The sequence below is a fragment of the Ixodes scapularis genome, unplaced genomic scaffold (assembly GCF_016920785.2).
Source record: "Ixodes scapularis isolate PalLabHiFi unplaced genomic scaffold, ASM1692078v2 PGA_scaffold12__126_contigs__length_90152505, whole genome shotgun sequence".
NCBI classification, from domain to species: Eukaryota; Metazoa; Arthropoda; class Arachnida; order Ixodida; family Ixodidae; genus Ixodes; species Ixodes scapularis.
In genome coordinates this window covers 4,445,685-4,463,142 of record NW_024609838.1, presented here as the reverse complement: position 1 = coordinate 4,463,142, position 17,458 = coordinate 4,445,685, and the positions used below count along the sequence as shown (strand labels likewise).

The 17,458-nt window shown below is 51.6% G+C and overlaps 1 protein-coding gene across 2 annotated transcripts in view; it reads right to left on the bottom strand.

Annotated features, from left to right (window-relative positions):
• The window catches only part of LOC8024492, a 31,088-nt gene that overhangs the window by 2,748 nt on the left and 10,882 nt on the right, over positions 1 to 17,458 (bottom strand). The window contains exons 1-14 of one of the 2 annotated variants that reach the window (XM_040205565.3): positions 15,050 to 15,120; positions 14,700 to 14,822; positions 14,498 to 14,589; positions 12,989 to 14,036; positions 12,365 to 12,571; positions 9,952 to 10,133; positions 9,829 to 9,890; positions 6,898 to 7,444; positions 6,432 to 6,493; positions 6,098 to 6,369; positions 5,566 to 5,747; positions 4,078 to 4,139; positions 2,555 to 2,745; positions 833 to 984 (exon numbers count right to left, since the gene is read on the bottom strand). In XM_040205565.3, the coding sequence (XP_040061499.1) occupies positions 833 to 984; positions 2,555 to 2,745; positions 4,078 to 4,139; positions 5,566 to 5,747; positions 6,098 to 6,369; positions 6,432 to 6,493; positions 6,898 to 7,444; positions 9,829 to 9,890; positions 9,952 to 10,133; positions 12,365 to 12,571; positions 12,989 to 14,036; positions 14,498 to 14,589; positions 14,700 to 14,748 (3,108 nt within the window). In that variant the 5' untranslated portion in view covers positions 14,749 to 14,822; positions 15,050 to 15,120. Of the gene's footprint in view, positions 1 to 832; positions 985 to 2,554; positions 2,746 to 4,077; positions 4,140 to 5,565; positions 5,748 to 6,097; positions 6,370 to 6,431; positions 6,494 to 6,897; positions 7,445 to 9,828; positions 9,891 to 9,951; positions 10,134 to 12,364; positions 12,572 to 12,988; positions 14,037 to 14,497; positions 14,590 to 14,699; positions 14,823 to 15,049; positions 15,121 to 17,458 lie in introns of those variants that run through there. The other variant, XM_029991260.4, reaches the window with a different exon arrangement.

The following is a 17,458-nucleotide window of genomic DNA, read 5'->3' as shown; positions in this document are numbered from 1 at the left end:
GTATGAAAAAAACTGTGACTTATACACCGGAAAATATGGTAGCTGGTCATGGGAATGCAATACTATCTAAAGATTTCATTTTCTGTTTTCACAAAAGATGCACGCTTTAGGCAATGACACTAATGTGATGTGAGCAAAGTTTTAAAAGGCAACTCTGGTCATTTCTAAGAAATTTGAGTTAATTGTTGATTATATATCTTGAGGTAGTAATAAATGGTTCTAGTAAACAATTTTTTTAATGCGAAGAAAGCAAAACACAAACAGGGAACAGACACAGACACGTACAAGCTAGTGCAGGTCTGTCTCTGTCCCCTGTTTGTGTTTTGCTTTCTTCGTCTCGTCAAACTCGTCTACATATAATTTCTTTGTGAAAAAGTGCAATATCAAAACCTTGTCTGTGGCAGGCAACATTGCTCCTGTGTCATCGCCTCTGTGCTCTAGCCACGTGGTACGAATCGTGACGTCGTATACCAGGTGGCCGGACACAGCTCGGCGCAAGGCCGAAAGCGTCGTCTGCTACGATTGTCGGTCTGCTACATCCGACGACGCCTGCACAACCGTGGCCGCAGCTTGTGTTTTAGCACATAAAAAAGGACACAAGTCTTCACTGGGGGTTTGTTTTGAAAGCATTAGTAAGAAGGTAAAGTTCAGTAAACCACTGGTAAATACGTCGCGACAGAATCGTAGAAGTATGCGTGCCGTGCTCACCGTTGCAAACAAATCTCAATTAGCAAGACATATGTAGCGCAGAGCGGACTGCGTTGCGCTATGAGGCTTCAAGTGTGTGAGGTTTCCGAGGACGTCTGAAAAGAAAGAAAAAACGAATGCCTACTCTGTTGGGGGCTGGCGGTTGGGGTTGCCTTTTCCTCCGACACGCCATGGCCGCAGCCTGCACCAGGAGCAGCAAGACCAGCGCCGCGACTGCGGCCACGACCGCGTACAGCTTGGCCTGGCTGGTGTCGGGAGAGCTTCCCGCCTGCACACCTGCACGACCAACGATCCGCTCTACACTTCCCGACATGTTAGAAGACCTGCTTCAATGGATTCTAAACAGGTAGGTACATTGCAATTTACTTTTTTATTGTTTATTAATATGGATACCCTGCTATATGAACAAGATTTCCAGGGACAAACTGGGTAAATGCAACATACATTTTTGTCTCATTAATGTGGACAACTTGTGGAATTTGGGGTAACGAAGGTATCTACTAACAAGACATTGCTGTAGTCTGTTCCAATGTAAGGTCTGCGGGAGGATCTTTGCCTCCAGCATGTGCTCCTTGCCTTCCATTGTGCTTTGGCTACATGTGCTTGCGAGGCACTGAAGTGTTACCAGGGTAAAAACCTTGTTCTGAAAGCAGAGCTTTTACTCCGCATTGTGACCCTGCGACACGGTGTAGAACTTTCAAAGGATTATTTGAAGAGTGTCCTTGAAGTAATTTTCGAAGACACCCAAAAGCTTGCTAAGTGTGGCACCAAAACCGAGAGAGCCAAAAAATATGAATCCAGACATCAAACAGTTGCAGAAGTGGCTCAGCCCATGATGTTCATAATGGTGCAGACGTAAAGTAAAACCGACGATTCTGTGTCGTTGACTTTCCATAAAAGTGCAGTATCCCTAATGGTGATTGTAAGTGGATTTTGACAACTTTTGCGCTTGGTAACGATTCAAATTAAATTTGTACCACCTGTTTCGTTGAATGTCGGGCAAAGCTTTCCTGCAGAAACTGCATTGCGCAGAAACGAGATTGACGCCGCATTGGTCAGTGGGCCTGTAGAGGTGCACAACTTTTGGGATAATGAGGCTTAAAGCTTTTTTGTATTAGCCTTTCAATTCCTAGTACTGACTAGAAACTTGCTGGTCATCATCAGTTAATTCTAGAAAGATTTGGAGCACATGCTTTTTTTTTCTGGGTCCCGAAAATGCATCCAACTTTGAGGCACCTGCGTGCATTCTTTTTCTTGGCCATGTTCTTTCCCCGTCAGCCTCTTGCTTGTTGCACTTGCAGCAACTCCTGCGCTACCACCACTCTTCCCACGTACTCCCAAGTCTAAAATTTAATGATCTACTTAATTGTTTTCGATTACGCTTGGAAAGTTTCCAATTGGAATTGAGATCTCCACTTTTACTAGTAAAAATGTTAATTATGTAAAAATAACAGCTTAATCATCGGAAATGCCGTGCACCTCTCTAAACTGGCCCCTCGACACTGACTTGTACGGCACCAACTGTTTTTCCTTGCGATGCATATAGTTTTTGTGGAATCATTTTGGTTGTTGTTTGGTGAACCACCCTATGTAGTGTTTGGGGAGACTCGCTCAAAGGACAATGTTATATTTTGCGATGAAGGAGATCCTTTTGGTTTCCCTCCTCCAAACTTGGTGAACGAAGGAAACACGCAAAATTGTTTTGTCGACCTTTGGGAAAGTGTGCAACCCAAGCCCGTGCACAGCTAATCTGGAGCTCGTCTCGGCATGATGGCACAATAAGTTACACGCAGTGTCGCGCTTTTCGGGTCGCAAAGGCACGCCTGCTGAGTGTAAGCGCACCCACCTGGGATGGCCGACTGTTTTGGCCGGGACTCTGGAGCGTTGCTCGAGTGCACCGTGAGCGAGGAAGGGTTGACCCGCACGGCCCCCAGCAGCCCCGGCTGCAGCGCCGCCTGGAGAGCCTGCGCCACCTCCGTCGGCTCTGCGTCGGCCGCCAGCAGAAGCCGCATCTCGGCCACCAGTCCGTCGGGTTCCCTACGAGGGGGACAACAAAACAGGTGAACACGTGGGGGGCACATTTGCGCCCCTGACACTCCTGCTCTGATGCCACTGGTTACATTTATTTTCACATTTTGGGGTTCTTTCTTTTTTTTTGTAATTGTTTAGGGAAAAACTCATCCTGGGCTCAAATCATTCTAAATTTGGAGGTCAAGCACACCGGCATTTTAGAGCGCTGTAGAATAGTGTCCTAATATTCCTAATATTGGCGCAAACATTTTAGGTACTAAAATAGTAAAGATGCTTCCTGAAAAAGCAGACTTTGCTGTTGGGAGGTAGCCCTGTACTATTGATATTGTGCAGCATGAGTATGACTGGAAGTCTTTGGAACACATACATAGAAAGAACAGGAGGTAGCTGCAACATTAAAGGGACTGTGCAACGATATTCAATTGGAATGTTTTTCACTTTACACGAGCTTACTGGCACTAGTGGGACTTGAGGATACTCGCACGCAACGCCACTGACCAAGAAACTCCTTCGCTGCGCTGTAATTTCGAGGACAAAATTGAGTGTTTTCATTCAATCTCTCCTTTGCAAAACCTGATGACGTAGCTGGGAAATAGCAGTACCGCCCAGTGACGATATTTGAATGCAGCTCATAGATTGGACCTGAGCATGGCGTGGACACTCGATTTGGGCTCGTGATAATCGATAGTTCGAGAAGCATTCGGGTTGTGTCCTGTGTCCAATCGGTGCAATGACGACAGCAGCCGAGCCATACCAATGTCTGGAACTCAGTGCGTGTCCTGTGCCTTGCTAACCCCAGCGCGACGCTATGATCAACATTGGCAGCATATAATCGGCTGCAGATCACGTGGCCGCTTGTTCTGGCTGCGAGTTGAGGGGGTGAACTTTGCTCGTTTTTCTTAATTTTTTTCTGCGACTTCGATTGCGTGTGGTGAAAAACAAACGGGTATTTCACGGGTCATTAACGTCGGAGATCCGTTCTAAGCAGTATTTGTGCAAAATACGAAAATCATTGCATCGCCCCTTTGAAAGGAAAATTATGTTATAAGAAGCTTTAATTGGTGCATGTGAGCCGGTAGTAATGGCTGTGACATCAGCATAATGTCTACTTTGTTTCTCAAACAAGTTTATTCAAATAGAACATACTGTCGAGACCGGTTATAACAAAATAGCGGCTAGAGCAAAGCGATCATGATTTCTCATTCCCTTTTGCACTTCGTTAACCGACGTCAGTTATACCGAAATAGCAGATATATCGAAGTGATTTACAATTCCCGTTGACTTCGTTAGAACCGGTCTCGAGAGTACTAGACTGAAGGGCAAGAGCAGGCGCCTCACCTTGTGACGCGGGTAAGTCGCAGCTGGTGTTTCTGTACCACCTCGTTCAGAGCAGGCTCCAACTGCACAAGGAAAGAGAAGACATTGTGAACAAATGCGAAATGATAGAAAGACTTGGCCAGAACATTTTTTATCCCACTTTCATCAATCACGAATGGTATTGTGGGTCCGAGTTAGCAGTTGAATTGATATCGACTACACTTGTCAATCTCGGCAAAATCCCCTTGCAGTGAAGCAGTTAAGACCACAACCTATCTCGAAAATAAGAACCTGGTCGTCCTCGATCAGTGATTGAGAAACGCTTCGCATAGGCCCTGTTCCAAAATTTACTCAGTCTCACTTTATGGTAAAAGTTTCTGCACCTCGGCATTTCAAAACTCGCTCCCGTCCGGCACTGCTTTATCTGCATCGTCGTGTGACATGACTGCGCAGGAGTAGCTTGGATCTATTCATGTGAAATTGGGAATGCAGTCATAGGAGTATGAATGACAAAGGGAAGTTTAAGAGACCATGCATCAACACCAGAAGACTGTGACATTTGGGTGCGTGAACATCGCGACAATAACTTTTTGGATTTTGTTCTGTGGCTGGGGGTGTCCCAGTTACGGTCGTCGACCAATTTTTCGGACTTCGCAGGGACCGAAAAGTTGTCCGAATAATAGAGCAATCCGAAACGTCAGCAGATGAAAAAACTGGCCTTTATTACGTCTAAGCGGACTTTTGGCCACTTCCTATAGACCTTTTTCATGAGGGCACTGCCATCTTAAAATATAGTCACTTCCAGTATGGGCGAAGACCTTGTTTTGCCGTCGCCACGCCAATGGAATACATTCAGGGTATAAGCGTAACCGTCGCCCATTCTCGTTTTGTTTCCCCTTTTATTTTTTTACTGTTTGCAGGTTGAAACGTTTCAGTATTTTTTTGTCTAGACTAAGCAAAAAAGGCCTATTAGCTTGAGAATTGCTGCCTTCTTTTCTAGCATTATGATAGAGTACTTCGCGGCAGCGGAACAACAGATGGGACAATGGCAACCAAGCCAGTGTAGTCTGAGAACACAATTCACTGAGACAGGATGAAAGGTGCAGGTCCACAACTGCAGAATGACGAATGAACAAAGCAAATTTGTAACATTGATGACGATAATGGCACGCAGATGGAAAAAAAAAAGAGACAGCGTAGCGTCACCTAGCTGTAAGACTTAGCAGTAAGCGCTGCCAAACCAAGTCAATCCACGTGCAGCCAACATACAATCTAAAATGGCGACTTCTCTTTAGTGTTTTCCACTGATCGGTCTCGACGATTTTGTCCAAAAAATTTAACTTTCTGACTTTAAGCTACATTGGTCGTGAATATGCGCTATTTCTATAGGGTAGGTCACGGTTCCTCCTTTAGGTCCGAAATATCGACCAAGTCCGAATGATCAACGTTCAAAAAATCTGTCGGCGACTGTATTCCGACGAAAGCCGGCAGCGTCACGTGGCCACTTACCCCGTCGACTAGTTGTCGATTGAGGAGGGTGAACGGCCGGGAGCCCTTGACTCCGTAGCTGGCCTGCCAGGGCTCAAGCAGCTGCAACTTCACCCTGTACTCTTCCAGGGGCGGGCTGACCGTGCTCGGAGCGCTGGTTGCCCTCGTCTCCGGTACCGGTGGCCCCGTTGGTACCACAGCGCCTGAAAGAAAGAGCGTCAAGCTTTGACCGTACCGTCCACCACAAACTAGCGCTGCCGCCATGCATCGAATGCGGTCAGTTCTGACAATAGACCCTTTTCAAAAGCGTGCGCCATCTAGCAGCTGCTGCACCGATTATACGAGTCCACCGTTGTTTGGGCGCGATTTTCGTGTCCAAGAAATGGCGACCGCCAGTGTTGCTCGACGAACTTCCAAAAGGGGTTTGTTCTTTTTTACATGCGACTGGGATGGGGAAGTCCTTCATGCCCGATCTGGAGCCGCAGTTTATCGCGGGCCTTCGCGCTGACACTTTAGCGAAAATCGCAGCGTCGGTCGCGTCGTCCTCGCTCACCCGGGTGGCAGTGCATGAAGCAGACGGGCTCCCGGGACACGAGGGGCGTCTGTTCGTGGTGGCGGATCTTCTTGGAGACGGCGTTGAACACTCCGCCGTGGGTCGGGAACACCAGGTAGAGGCACTGGTCGAGGTCCAGGTCGTAAGCGGCGTCTCCGGAGTACCGGCGTCGCGCGAAGCTCAGAGTGGTCCGCCCGTCCTGCCGACTCCCCGACATGTTGCCGACGTCTTGAACTGGGTCCAGGAACGGGGCCTCGTAGCCGTCCATCCAGCTGCGAGAAAAGGCGGTGCTCGTCGGAGCGTCGACGTTTCGAGGGTCGCCGACCTCGCTTACACGTCCATGATGAAGAACCGGCCGGTTTCTTCGACCCACCCCAAGATGGCGTCGGTTTTGGGCTGTGGAGGAGAAGAGGAATTTGATTTCTTGGAAAATGCTGATTCTAAGATAGTATGTGTACAGGTGTAAAGTTTACGCTGTAAGACTGGCGGCACACATTACTATAGTTACTGGGCGAAGCAAGTTGATGTTTCTACTGAGGATTCGTTTTGTAATCCAGTTGTAAATTTTCAAGCATCAACTTGCTTGCCATGGATAAGGGCAAGAAAGGAAAACTGATACCTTCTCTGCCGAGACGATGATTGACGAGAGCACATCAAACGTCGGTCATCCTTTTACGAGCATAAAAATGCATTTGCACCTGTACCAATGACTGCCACAAAAGCTTTCACCATAAAAACAGTCGAAACTAATCCCCAAAAGTGAGAGTCAGAAGATCAGAGAGACGTGCTCCCCCGCTCACCATTGCCCTGTTGCTCGAGAAGCCGATGCCCGTCCACTTGTTGCTTCTTGTGCTCACGGTGAAGAGCACCTGATCCGAGGGCGCGTGGTAGCTCCAGCTGGCTGCATACTCGCAGCCATCACCCGAGCACGACTCCGGGAACCTCCAGCTCCCGGAGCAGGCATCGGAACTCTCGCCGCGAACGTCAGCGATTGGATGTTCGCTCGCCGGCGGAGCGGGGGGCGGCGGAGCGGTGGGTGGAGCGGTCGGAGCGACGGTCGGGGGAGGTGGCGATCGGCAACCCCGGAGGCACAGCGGGTGTTTGGAGACGTGCGGCGAGCGCGCGTGGCGCCCGAGCTTGCGGAGCACGCTGTTGTAGGTGCCACCCCAGACCGGGAAGACGAGGTGGAGGCAGCGGTCCTCGGTGAAACCCAGGTCGTTGGTGTCGTCACCAGTGTCGAGCTTTCGCGTGAAGCGGAGCGTCACGACGCCGCCGTCGTACTGCCCCGTCACGTTGAAGACGTCGGAATGCACGTCGTTCATGGGCTCGCCGTACCCCGGTAACCACCTGGCGGGAGTAGATTGCACGTCTGTGATAAGCGAGATGGTGCAAGCTACCGAGTCTTTGGTTTAGTTCTCTGACATCTGACGACACTGCAGGGTGAAGAGAATATATACCCGTGTCAACTCGCAGTTGGGCCGCAGCAGACACTACGAGCCATCCCAGTCAATGCAGCGTCGTGAACGTGTTGTGCGACTAAGCACGTGGCTGCGGTTGCTATACCCTTCTCAAAGTTCACGTGACGCTCGTACAGCATTGGATTAGCTTTGATTCCTCGTAGTGCCCTCTGCAGCTAGTCCATCATAACGTGAGACGGAGTACAGTCTGTTGTAGGCAAGTGGAGAGGAGGAAACGGCCAATCGGTGGTGAGCGAAGAGCTTTGTGGGAGGGACTTGTCCTAAACTTGCAACAGACTAAGTTACCTGTACTTTTACAAAAAGAAAAGGGGGGGTGGTCTGTTTTGGGGGAAAAGGATGATATCACACATACCCGTCTGTTTCCTTGTGGGGAAGTACAGTAGTCCCTCGTTTTAACGAAGTCAACGGGACAGCAAAAAAATTCAATATTGCCGCGCGCGCACCTGGCCAAGTAGGCAGCACGCGCGTGGCCTAACAGTTATCGTACCTGGCTCCCACGCGAAAAGCCAGGGTTCAATAACCGTTAGGCCACATGCCCGCTGCCTACTTGGCCAGCTGCAGGTGCGGCTGGTCAAGCGGTAATTCAATAAAAGCAATAAAGCCAAAGAAGCAGCATTAGAGCCAGCAGCCTTAAAAGTGGACGGGAACACTGCGGAACGGTCTGACCGTATATTTAATCAAACATACCTTTAATCAAACATACCTCGCGGCAGCTTTACCAAGTAAAAAATTATTAAGTAGAGCTTTCGGATAATTTCATCTGGGCATAAGTTCTCCTCGAACTCCTCCAGGCATCGTAAGAACACTGTCACCGCCGCTGCACTCCATTTTGTTCCGAAGCAGCCGTAGGATGATTTGCGTCTCCGCAGTCGACGGCGTTTCCCGAGGTGCCTCTCCGACGTTGCTTTGTGTTTATCCTAGCCGCACGCAAGGTCTACGATCACAGCATCCGTGGCAAGAGCAACAACAAGAACGTCCGCATAGACAAGTGCGAATGAATCAAAGTTATCCTCGGTGGCTTTGCCAACATGTTTTCACACACTCCTGTAGAGATAGTTGCAGCTATGAAAATCGTGCGCCGGCTCGGCAAGCATGCGTATGAGAGACAATCCGACAAGCGCGAAGCAGAAGGCTATCTTTTATCTTCGGGTCACGGGCACGCTTTCTCTTCCACGAAAAGCTTCTCAAACCCATCCAATACGCCTTGCTTGTTCTGAAAAATGGTGGACAATGTCGAATAGCTGATGTTGGAATGTCAAATTCTTTGACGATTTCAAACTTGGGCCGGCCACTTTTCTCAACGTTGTAGATCTAAGCGAGTTTCAGTAAATACTCCCAATCTCCCATACACCGCACGTGTGCGTGTTGTACGCCGCAGGCGTGCGCGTCGGGGGCTCTCAAAGGGGTGATCTCCGGACTTCATCGCTTCCTTGACCTGATTCCGACAGGAGTCAAGCAGCGTCAGCCACGGGCACCGTGAGTAGCATTGAAACGTTGACGCTGCTCTTGCTGCTCCGTGCCCGCGTCCCCGCGTTGGCGCATCAGCATTGGAAGTGGCACGCTGCCAGCTCTGCGCGCTCTGCCCTCTGTCTCCCGTTTACTCCGTTTTCCCAGTTTTCCGTTAGTTAGGTAGAGAAGGGGGAGGGAATGCAAGGGTCTCCGTGTGCCTGTGTAGGCTTGCGTGCTTTCTGCACCTCAGCCTTTGTAATAAGTGTCGTCGGCCGCCGACACAGTTAGAATAATCTGGTTAAAAATGCGTGCATTTTGGTCGGGACCCTGTTGACCTTCGGTAAAAGCGATAATCAGAAAAATGTGATTCCGTTATAACGAGGGATTACTGTAATAATATTTTTGTGTTTCGACATGCAGTCTTGATCTGTGTCAAACAATGACGAGAGAAGCGGTGTGCCACGGGAGAAAGAAGTTTGATGTGCCACACCCTGTGGTGATGCCACCAACGGTGCAGTAGGCTGCCAAAGTGCTGGCTAGCGCCGTCACCCTTGATGCCAGCTCCAAGATGTTTTTCGTGTCTGTGTTCCGCGTTGGCTCCCAAAACTTTATCGAATGCATGGGGACGTCTTGATTCTCTTTTCATCTTTTAAGAGGGGTCTGTGTGTGGATGGCCCCCATAACTTTTTACTTTGAAGTATTAAGGAGCCAAGAGCAAAGCCACTCCTTCCCAGATCCACCCCACAAAGATGGTGTGTGTATGTTTATGCTCGCACCAAATGCAGAGAAGAATGTGGCACTTACATGTCGTACACGTAGAAGCGCCCAGTCTTCTCTGCCCAGCCAATGATGGCGTCAGTCTTGGGCTGTAAGAGGCGGTATTAGACACCCGCAAAGTACGTCGTCATTCACGCCGTGGCAACTCACCATGCGCCTGTCCTCGGAAAAGCCGACTCCCGTCCACTTGTCGGCACTCGTGCTCCGCACCTCAAAGGCAACATTCTCAGAGCGCGGGTCGACGTCCCAAGTGATGCTGTAGAGGCACTGTTCCGCTTGGCAGCCGGGCGGGTAACTCCACTCGCCTTTGCAGAGGTCTTTGCTGGTTTTCCCTGTAATGGGGTTGACCTTTTGCATCATCACTTCCTCATTTCGTCTGACACGTCGGGAGAAGCGGCCATGCTTGGATGAGCGTACCTAATGACGAGAACTGGCAAAAAGGCTTCCTAAATTAAACTGAGGCAAGAGTGCAGGCGAGCTGGTTTTAAGACTGATACCGTAAACTCTGGTTGCTTTGCCCTCCTTGGTGGTTCCTGTTTGATTGGTAGTTTGTACTTTGCGACTTGTCCTCAACCCCCGAAGCTTGTTTGTGTAGTACTTCCTTCTTTCTTGAGGTTTTTTTGTTGTGTTAGCTTTAGGTCTGTGCTTCGCATGGTCGTGGGCCTATTTAAAAGGGTACTCGGATCGTTTTTTGAGTTACCCAAACAGATTGCATTTTTTTAATACAGTCGAATCTCGGTAATTCATACTCGAAAGGGACTGAAAATTTGTCTGAATTACCGGGAGTTTTCTCTCATAGAGACACATAGGATAGGACCTGCATGTTAGTTTGAATTATCTGCAAGTTTGAATTATTGATATTTGACTGTACTAGGACTTTAATCTCCCTCGGTATACCATTTATTTTGTCGAAATTCAATATAGAAATTGAGAAAACTGTAAATGAAAATGATGCCAAAACAGACATTCAAATTGACGCGCACTCCAGTGGTTCGACGTCACGAGTGGTACGGAATTTCAGGTCGCACAAGCATTTTTTGCATGTTTCTCAGTGAATCGGCCACCAAGCATTTTTTCCCACCACCGAACGTCTCGTGGTCAGTGGAGAGTGTGGTTTACTGCCCATTTAGTACCATTTTTGTCGTCACACTTCAGTGTTGCCACTAGGGATTCTTGGTTTAAGAAACGCAATGGGAACGAAATTCGAAACATCAATAACTTCACAAAATGTGTTTTTTTTTTCGTTTTTTTTTTTTCACATAATGCTTGGGGAACTGGTACAGCTGTGCCTATCGATGTGTTGAGCCAATTTTGAGGTAAATCAGCAACCCTGAGAAAATCGCTGGAGTACCCCTTGTAGGATATGAAAGGTGAAACCAAATTTTACCCGAGTTTGGATGTTTGCGTTTATCCTCTGTGCAGTCTTTTCCTCGCTTCACAGTTTACAATGTCCAACTTCTTTCCATGTCCTCCATACATTGCCCAACAACTTTTCTCAACTTTACCTAGCTGTGTCCAACTTCTTTCCATGTCCTCCATACATTGCCCAACAACTTTTCTCAACTTTACCTTGCTGCTGTTTCTTCAACAAAATGTCACGCATGTCAAGCCTGATTTCGATTTTATTGCTTATGTCGGCTTCTCCCCTTTTTCATCCGAGATATTTTTTTTTTATGTCCTAGCTCATCCCAACCTCTGCGGTCTTTAGTTTCACGCTAGCTCAAACGGGCCGACAAATAGAAAATGCACCAAATGTTTTTGCTGCTTCCAGACACATTAGTTTTTTCCGAGCTAAATTTTAGAAGGCTGATGTCACCCTCCTACGGGACAGAATCAATTTTCGACATTTCCCTTTGTCTCCAAGCTCCGTAGAGGACTCACAGCAGCAATGCTCCTCCAGTGCAAATGGAACAGTCGTCCACGTCCAGAAGTTTTCCCAGGAATTTAAATTACGTGGGTGTCTAAATTTTTCTTTTGGGGGGGGAAAGGGGGGGAAGGGGGGGGGGGGTAACACTGAGAATAGAGAAGTTGTTGTGAATAAAAAAAACAAGGGGAGGTGTACACACACCCCTAGGGGTGTAGGGAAATCAATCAAGTCTACCGAGTTTAGATTAAACTGCCCTGCACCACATTACAAGCGACGACACCAAGACCAGAAAGACTAAGCGAAACGCGCAAATAACCGCAGCTCTCCGAGCGTCGTGAACAAACCAGCCGCACAACAGGTCTCGTTATACCAATGCAGGAGTTTGGCGGTAGAGTGCGTTGGCACACTGCAACTCGGAGCACGTGGAGCGAAAGCTTGCACAACGGAACCCAGGGATCCCGGGCTCGATCCCCGCCCCTGCCCATTTCGATCCATACAAACATCGCATCGGCACGCGATCGTGTACCACCACTGCGTGATGCACGTCGAGGTCCCCAGGGCAGCGGCGGTACTACACTCGCCGAGTTTCTCATCTGCGACGTAAACTGGCTTTGCCGCATCTCAAAGACAGACAGATATAACGACGTATAAACATGGACGTCGCATTTGGTTTGGTTACACCGACGGAGCACTCACCACCGTGGAAGTTGAGGCTGAGGCTGCCCCTCTGGTTGCGGTGGCCGTGGTACTTGACCTCGTCTTGCCTGTAGAAGTCGAGCACGCGAGCTCGCCCCTCATCCAGCCCCGTCTTGGGAGAGTGGATGTAGTCGCCGGGCTCCTGCCCCCGTGCCCAGATGACCAGCGTCTGAGCGTCCTCTAGGGGCTGGTCCGTGAGCTCGGCCGCTGCGAGAGTTTGGTCCATATGGCCCATTAGCAGAAAATTGATGGGTTCGTTCTTTGGTCGCAGTGGAACGACTTGGGAACCAAAGCAGTTTTTTGGCAGTGCCTTCCTTTTTTTCTTCAAAAATGTACGACGGAAGAAGTTAGCTTCTGGTGATGGGATGTTTCAGTTTAACGTTTTGCATGGTGGAACGATCGCCAAGCGAATGCGGGGCAATCCCCATACAGCTGGGTTGTGGTTCATGGTTATGGAATGCGGTCGGCGTTGTCCTAGTAGCCTCGACTTCTGAGTTCAGATTCATACTGAATGGCCCCGCTCCAGCCTTAATCTTTTGAAATTCAGCGACTCGCAGAAATAAAGCAACACGAAACCGATGAAGGAAAAGGGGCAGTGACACGAGGCCCCAGGGGAAAACGTACCGAGAAGGGACTTGCGGAAGAGCACCACAGTGTGGCCGTCCTCCTCATAGGCAAAGGCGGCCGAAAGATCGTCCCTACCCCCGTAGAACTCGTCTGGCCGTGGCGTGGATCTGTCCCGCGTGTACATGTCGAACACACGACTGAGGTTGCCTCTCGCCACACCCATCACTATATCTGTGCAGTCCATCGGATGGAAGTCTGCCTTGGGCGTGTATGGCCCGCTCGGTGGGTAGCGGTGATCATGTGGCCCCAGGCTTCTGCCTTCTGGGGTGGCGGGCTGTGGCTCTGGCTTTGGCTCCGGTTCCGGCTTTGGTTCGGGCTGCGGCTCGGGTTCTGCAGATGGCACAGACTCTGGTTTTTGTGTGTGCCCCGAAGGGGCGTGTGGTTCTGGACTTGGCTCTGGATTTGGCTTGGATGTCGGCTTTGCCTGGAACTCTGCTAACGTTTTCGGAGCGGGCTCTGCAGACGGTTCGGGAGCAGGTTCGGCAGATGGCTCTGGAGCTGGCTCGGCTGATGGCTCCGGGACGGGCTCGGCAGATGGCTCTGGAACAGGCTCGGCTGATGGCTCTGGAGCAGGCTCGGCAGACGGCTCTGGAGTAGACTTAGCGGACGGCTCTAGAACAGGTTCAGCGGATGGCTCGGGAGTTGGCTCAGATGACGGCTCTGGACTAGGCTCGGCCGCCGGCTCGGGGCTGGGCTCGGGTGCCGGCTCCGGAGTTGGCTCAGCTGTCGGCTCAGCAACTGGCTCAGCTTTTGGCTCGGTGGGCTTTATCACGGGTGGTGGTTCAGTGCGAGGCTTCAACGAACTGAGTAGTGTAGTCCGTAGAGGGCGCGCGTGCACGGGCAGCGTTGCAGGCCTGGCTGGGAACAGGGTTGTCCTTTCTTGTGGCGACTTTGTTGTGAGAGCCTCCCTCCTGGAGCGCTGGTTGCTGTCGATAGGAAGCGGTGGGAACGCCTTGCAGGAATTAGTTAAGTCCTTTGGTCTCCAACCCACGGCAGCGTAGGAAGTGCCCCGCACCTTCATCACCATCTCAATCTCCGAGCTCTTCTGCAGAAAGCAAAGCGCGAGCAGTCAATAAATTAAACTAGTTTCCAAACTCTGCTGTGATATGTAAGAGGCTACTAAGTATGGACACTCCTGCAGTAGACACCGGCACAGCATTGAAAGAGAAATGTTACGCGGCTCCTATGAAACGGAGCCGCATTTTGCGTGCTTAGTCGCTTCACAAGCTCTCTGTGTATGGTTCTGAAAGGGGCATACTCCAGAAATCAGAAATGTTAGAATACACATTTACGCAATAGAAGGCATGCCTTTCAGGCAAAGTGTCTTGAGTTCTGTCTGTCCTTGAAATAACTGGCACGCTGAGCACGCACCCTACCCCTTTCCACATTTTGTGCTGTAGCCGTCCTTCTATAGTTGCAGTCTTCTTACTTTTTTAACTATCTCACGTTGACTAGGAACGGTATGACCGCCTGCCCTTTTTTATCTTATCGTATCGTCGCGCTTACCTGTAGGATTCTCCAATAAAGTGTGAATCTGTCCGAGAGCTTCCTGCTGCGGTACTGAGAGAAGTCGAGGCTCTCGCGGGTTACGGCAGACTCTGAATGGACCCAGAGAGAAAAAAGAAAAAAAGAAGACAAGGGTGAGTTATTTTTTTAAAAGACTGGACCACGAAACAGACTTGAGACAGTGTGCAACCGCAGTGCTCACCTCGATTACAGTCTTTGCCGAACCAACCCATCTGGCAGAAGCACTGCATGCGGGGGTATGTGGTGGCATCTACGTTGATGCACCGTCCATGAAAGCCGCAGTCTGAATCAGCCCAGCATTCGTCTGACAAGAGAGAAAGTGAGAAGCCGTCTGTCATTTTGTCTGTTCAGTTTGTTGTAACTTTGCCTTAAAGCAATTTTTTTTTTGTAAGATTTGATGATGGTCAGCTTTTCATCCTGGGGCATGGTTGAAGACCCGAGGTCTTTAACGTGCATTGATTGCGATAGAATGACTGCAAAAAAAAGGCCTGCCTCTGAAATGCACTAGATGCAAGGTCAAGTAGTTCTTACCAACTCCGAGGGTTGAGGGTTACCACGCAGTGGCTACAATAGGACCACTTTGATTTGTTGTACGACTCCATTTTGCCTTTTGAATGGTTCGCAGTACAACACGGTTTAAAGCAAAGTTACAAGTTTACGCTGTGACAAGTTAGTGGCGCCCCCCTCCAGTCCGCCCGTCCGCGGCCGCCAGGCTCGGCGGGCAACATTGTTCATCGCGCCCCAATAAACGCCGTCGAGCACACACTGCTCCAGTCAGTCATCGTCCACCCTCAACCAGGCTGCGTGTCGTCTCTTCTCGGCGGGTGCTTCGGCCCCCTTCGTCCACGTTCCAGAAAGATCGTGACACTGGCGACGAGGAACCGTGGCACTGGAGGCCACCAACGTGCACGGTTCGGCCCACGCCGCCGAGAGAGTCGCAACACCGCCGCCCGCTCCTGTCGCCATGCCGCTGTACGGGAGGCTCGAGCCGTTCGAGGGAGATGGGTCCGCCTGGCCGGTCTACGAAGAACAAGTCCACGTGTTCTTCCGGGCGAACGACACGCCGGAGGAGAAACAACGGGACATCTTCCTGGCCAGCTGCGGGACCCGCGTCTTCAGCCTCCTGCTCGACCTCCTCAAGCCGGCCACGCCGCACGTCAAAACGCTGGGTGAGCTGCTCGCCACGCTGCGCTCGCACTTCAGCCCGGCGCCGTCCACGCTTATGGAGCGGTTCCGCTTCAACAACCGGAGCCGCCAGGACGGGGAGACCCTCGGGCAGTTCGTCGCTGCGCTACGAGGGTTAGCGAGCACCTGCGCCTTCGGCGACCAGTTGGACTCGCTACTCCGGGACCGGTTCGTCTGTGGCATCAACAACCCCGCCATGCAGACGCGACTCCTGGAGCTCCCCGACCCCTCGCTGGACGACGCGGTGAAGGCAGCGCAGGCGATGGAAGCCGCAGCGAAAGACGCCAGCGAGATAGCGCGTGCGGCCGGCTCACCGTCGACGGAAGCGGCGGTGAACAAGATGGCGGCAAGGAGCGGTGCCTGCAGCCGCTGCGGTGCTGCCCACTCCCCCTCACAGTGCCAGTTCGTCCAAGCACGATGCTTTACGTGCGGGAGAACTGGGCACCTCGCACGTGTCTGCCGAGGGGGGAGGACGAGCGGCGGCCAGCAGCAGCAGCAGCAGCCTGGTTCAAGCCCGGGTTCCAACCAAGCCCGCGGCCAGGGTGGTCGTCGCAAGAGAACGCGGCGGGGACGAGCGGCACCAGGCCCGGGTCCGTCTTCAGCCAAAGTCCACGTCGTGGCCGAGGACCCGCAGATTTTCGACGTGTGGCAGACGAGTAAGCCTTCCTCGTCTGTGCCACCATACATGGTGTCGGTCGAAATCTGCGGCCACCCCATCACCATGGAGCTGGACACGGGGGCCAGCGTGTCGGTCATGCCCGGGAAGCTGTTCAAGCGGACCTTCCCCGGCGTGCCCATCGAGGCGTCTGACGTCATGCTGCGCAGCTACTCCGGGCAGCTATCCCAGGTCCAGGGTCGGGCCCAAGTCAGCGTTCGCCTTGGCGACAGGGAGGCAATCCTTCCCCTTTACCTAACCAAGGGGTCGTCGCCGACGCTGCTGGGCCGGAACTGGATTCACTCGCTGGGTGTTCGGCTGCCGGAGTACCAAGAAGCTGCGCTGCACGTGGTGAAGGACGTCCCGAGCCTTTTGACCGACTTCCAGTCCCTGTTCCAGCCGGGGGTGGGCACCTTTGCCGGCACGACGGTCGGCATCCACGTACCCGAGGGAGCCCGGCCTCGGTTCTTCAAGCCGCGTCCGCTGCCGTTTGCCCTGAAGGACGGGGTCACCCAGGAGCTGCAACGGCTGCAGCGAGAGGGTATCCTGGTGCCCGTCAAGACTTCCGAGTGGGCTGCACCAATCGTTCCAGTCCTCAAGCGAGACGGCCGCGTCAGGATCTGCGGGGACTTCAAGGTCACCATCAACCCCGTCGCTACCGTCGAAAAGTACCCGCTGCCTCGGGTAGAAGATCTCTGGTCGGCTCTGTCCGGGGGACAGAAGTTCTCCAAGCTCGACCTTCGAGATGCCTACCAGCAGCTGGTGCTCCAGGATGCCGCCCGGAAGTATGTCACCATTTCGACAACCATGGGACTCTTCCAGTATACGCGCCTACCGTTCGGCGTGACCTCAGCCCCAGCCATCTTCCAGAGAGAGATGGACAACCTCTTCAGGGGCATGAGGCACGTGGCGGTGTACTTGGACGACATCCTGGTTACCGGTACCGACGACGGGGACCACCTGCAGAACCTGCGCAAAGTCCTGACACGACTACAGGACGCCGGTCTCAAGCTGAGGCTGGACAAGTGCATGTTCCTGACCCCCAGCGTGGAGTACCTGGGACACATCATCTCCCAGGCTGGCCTGGCCCCGGCTCCCCG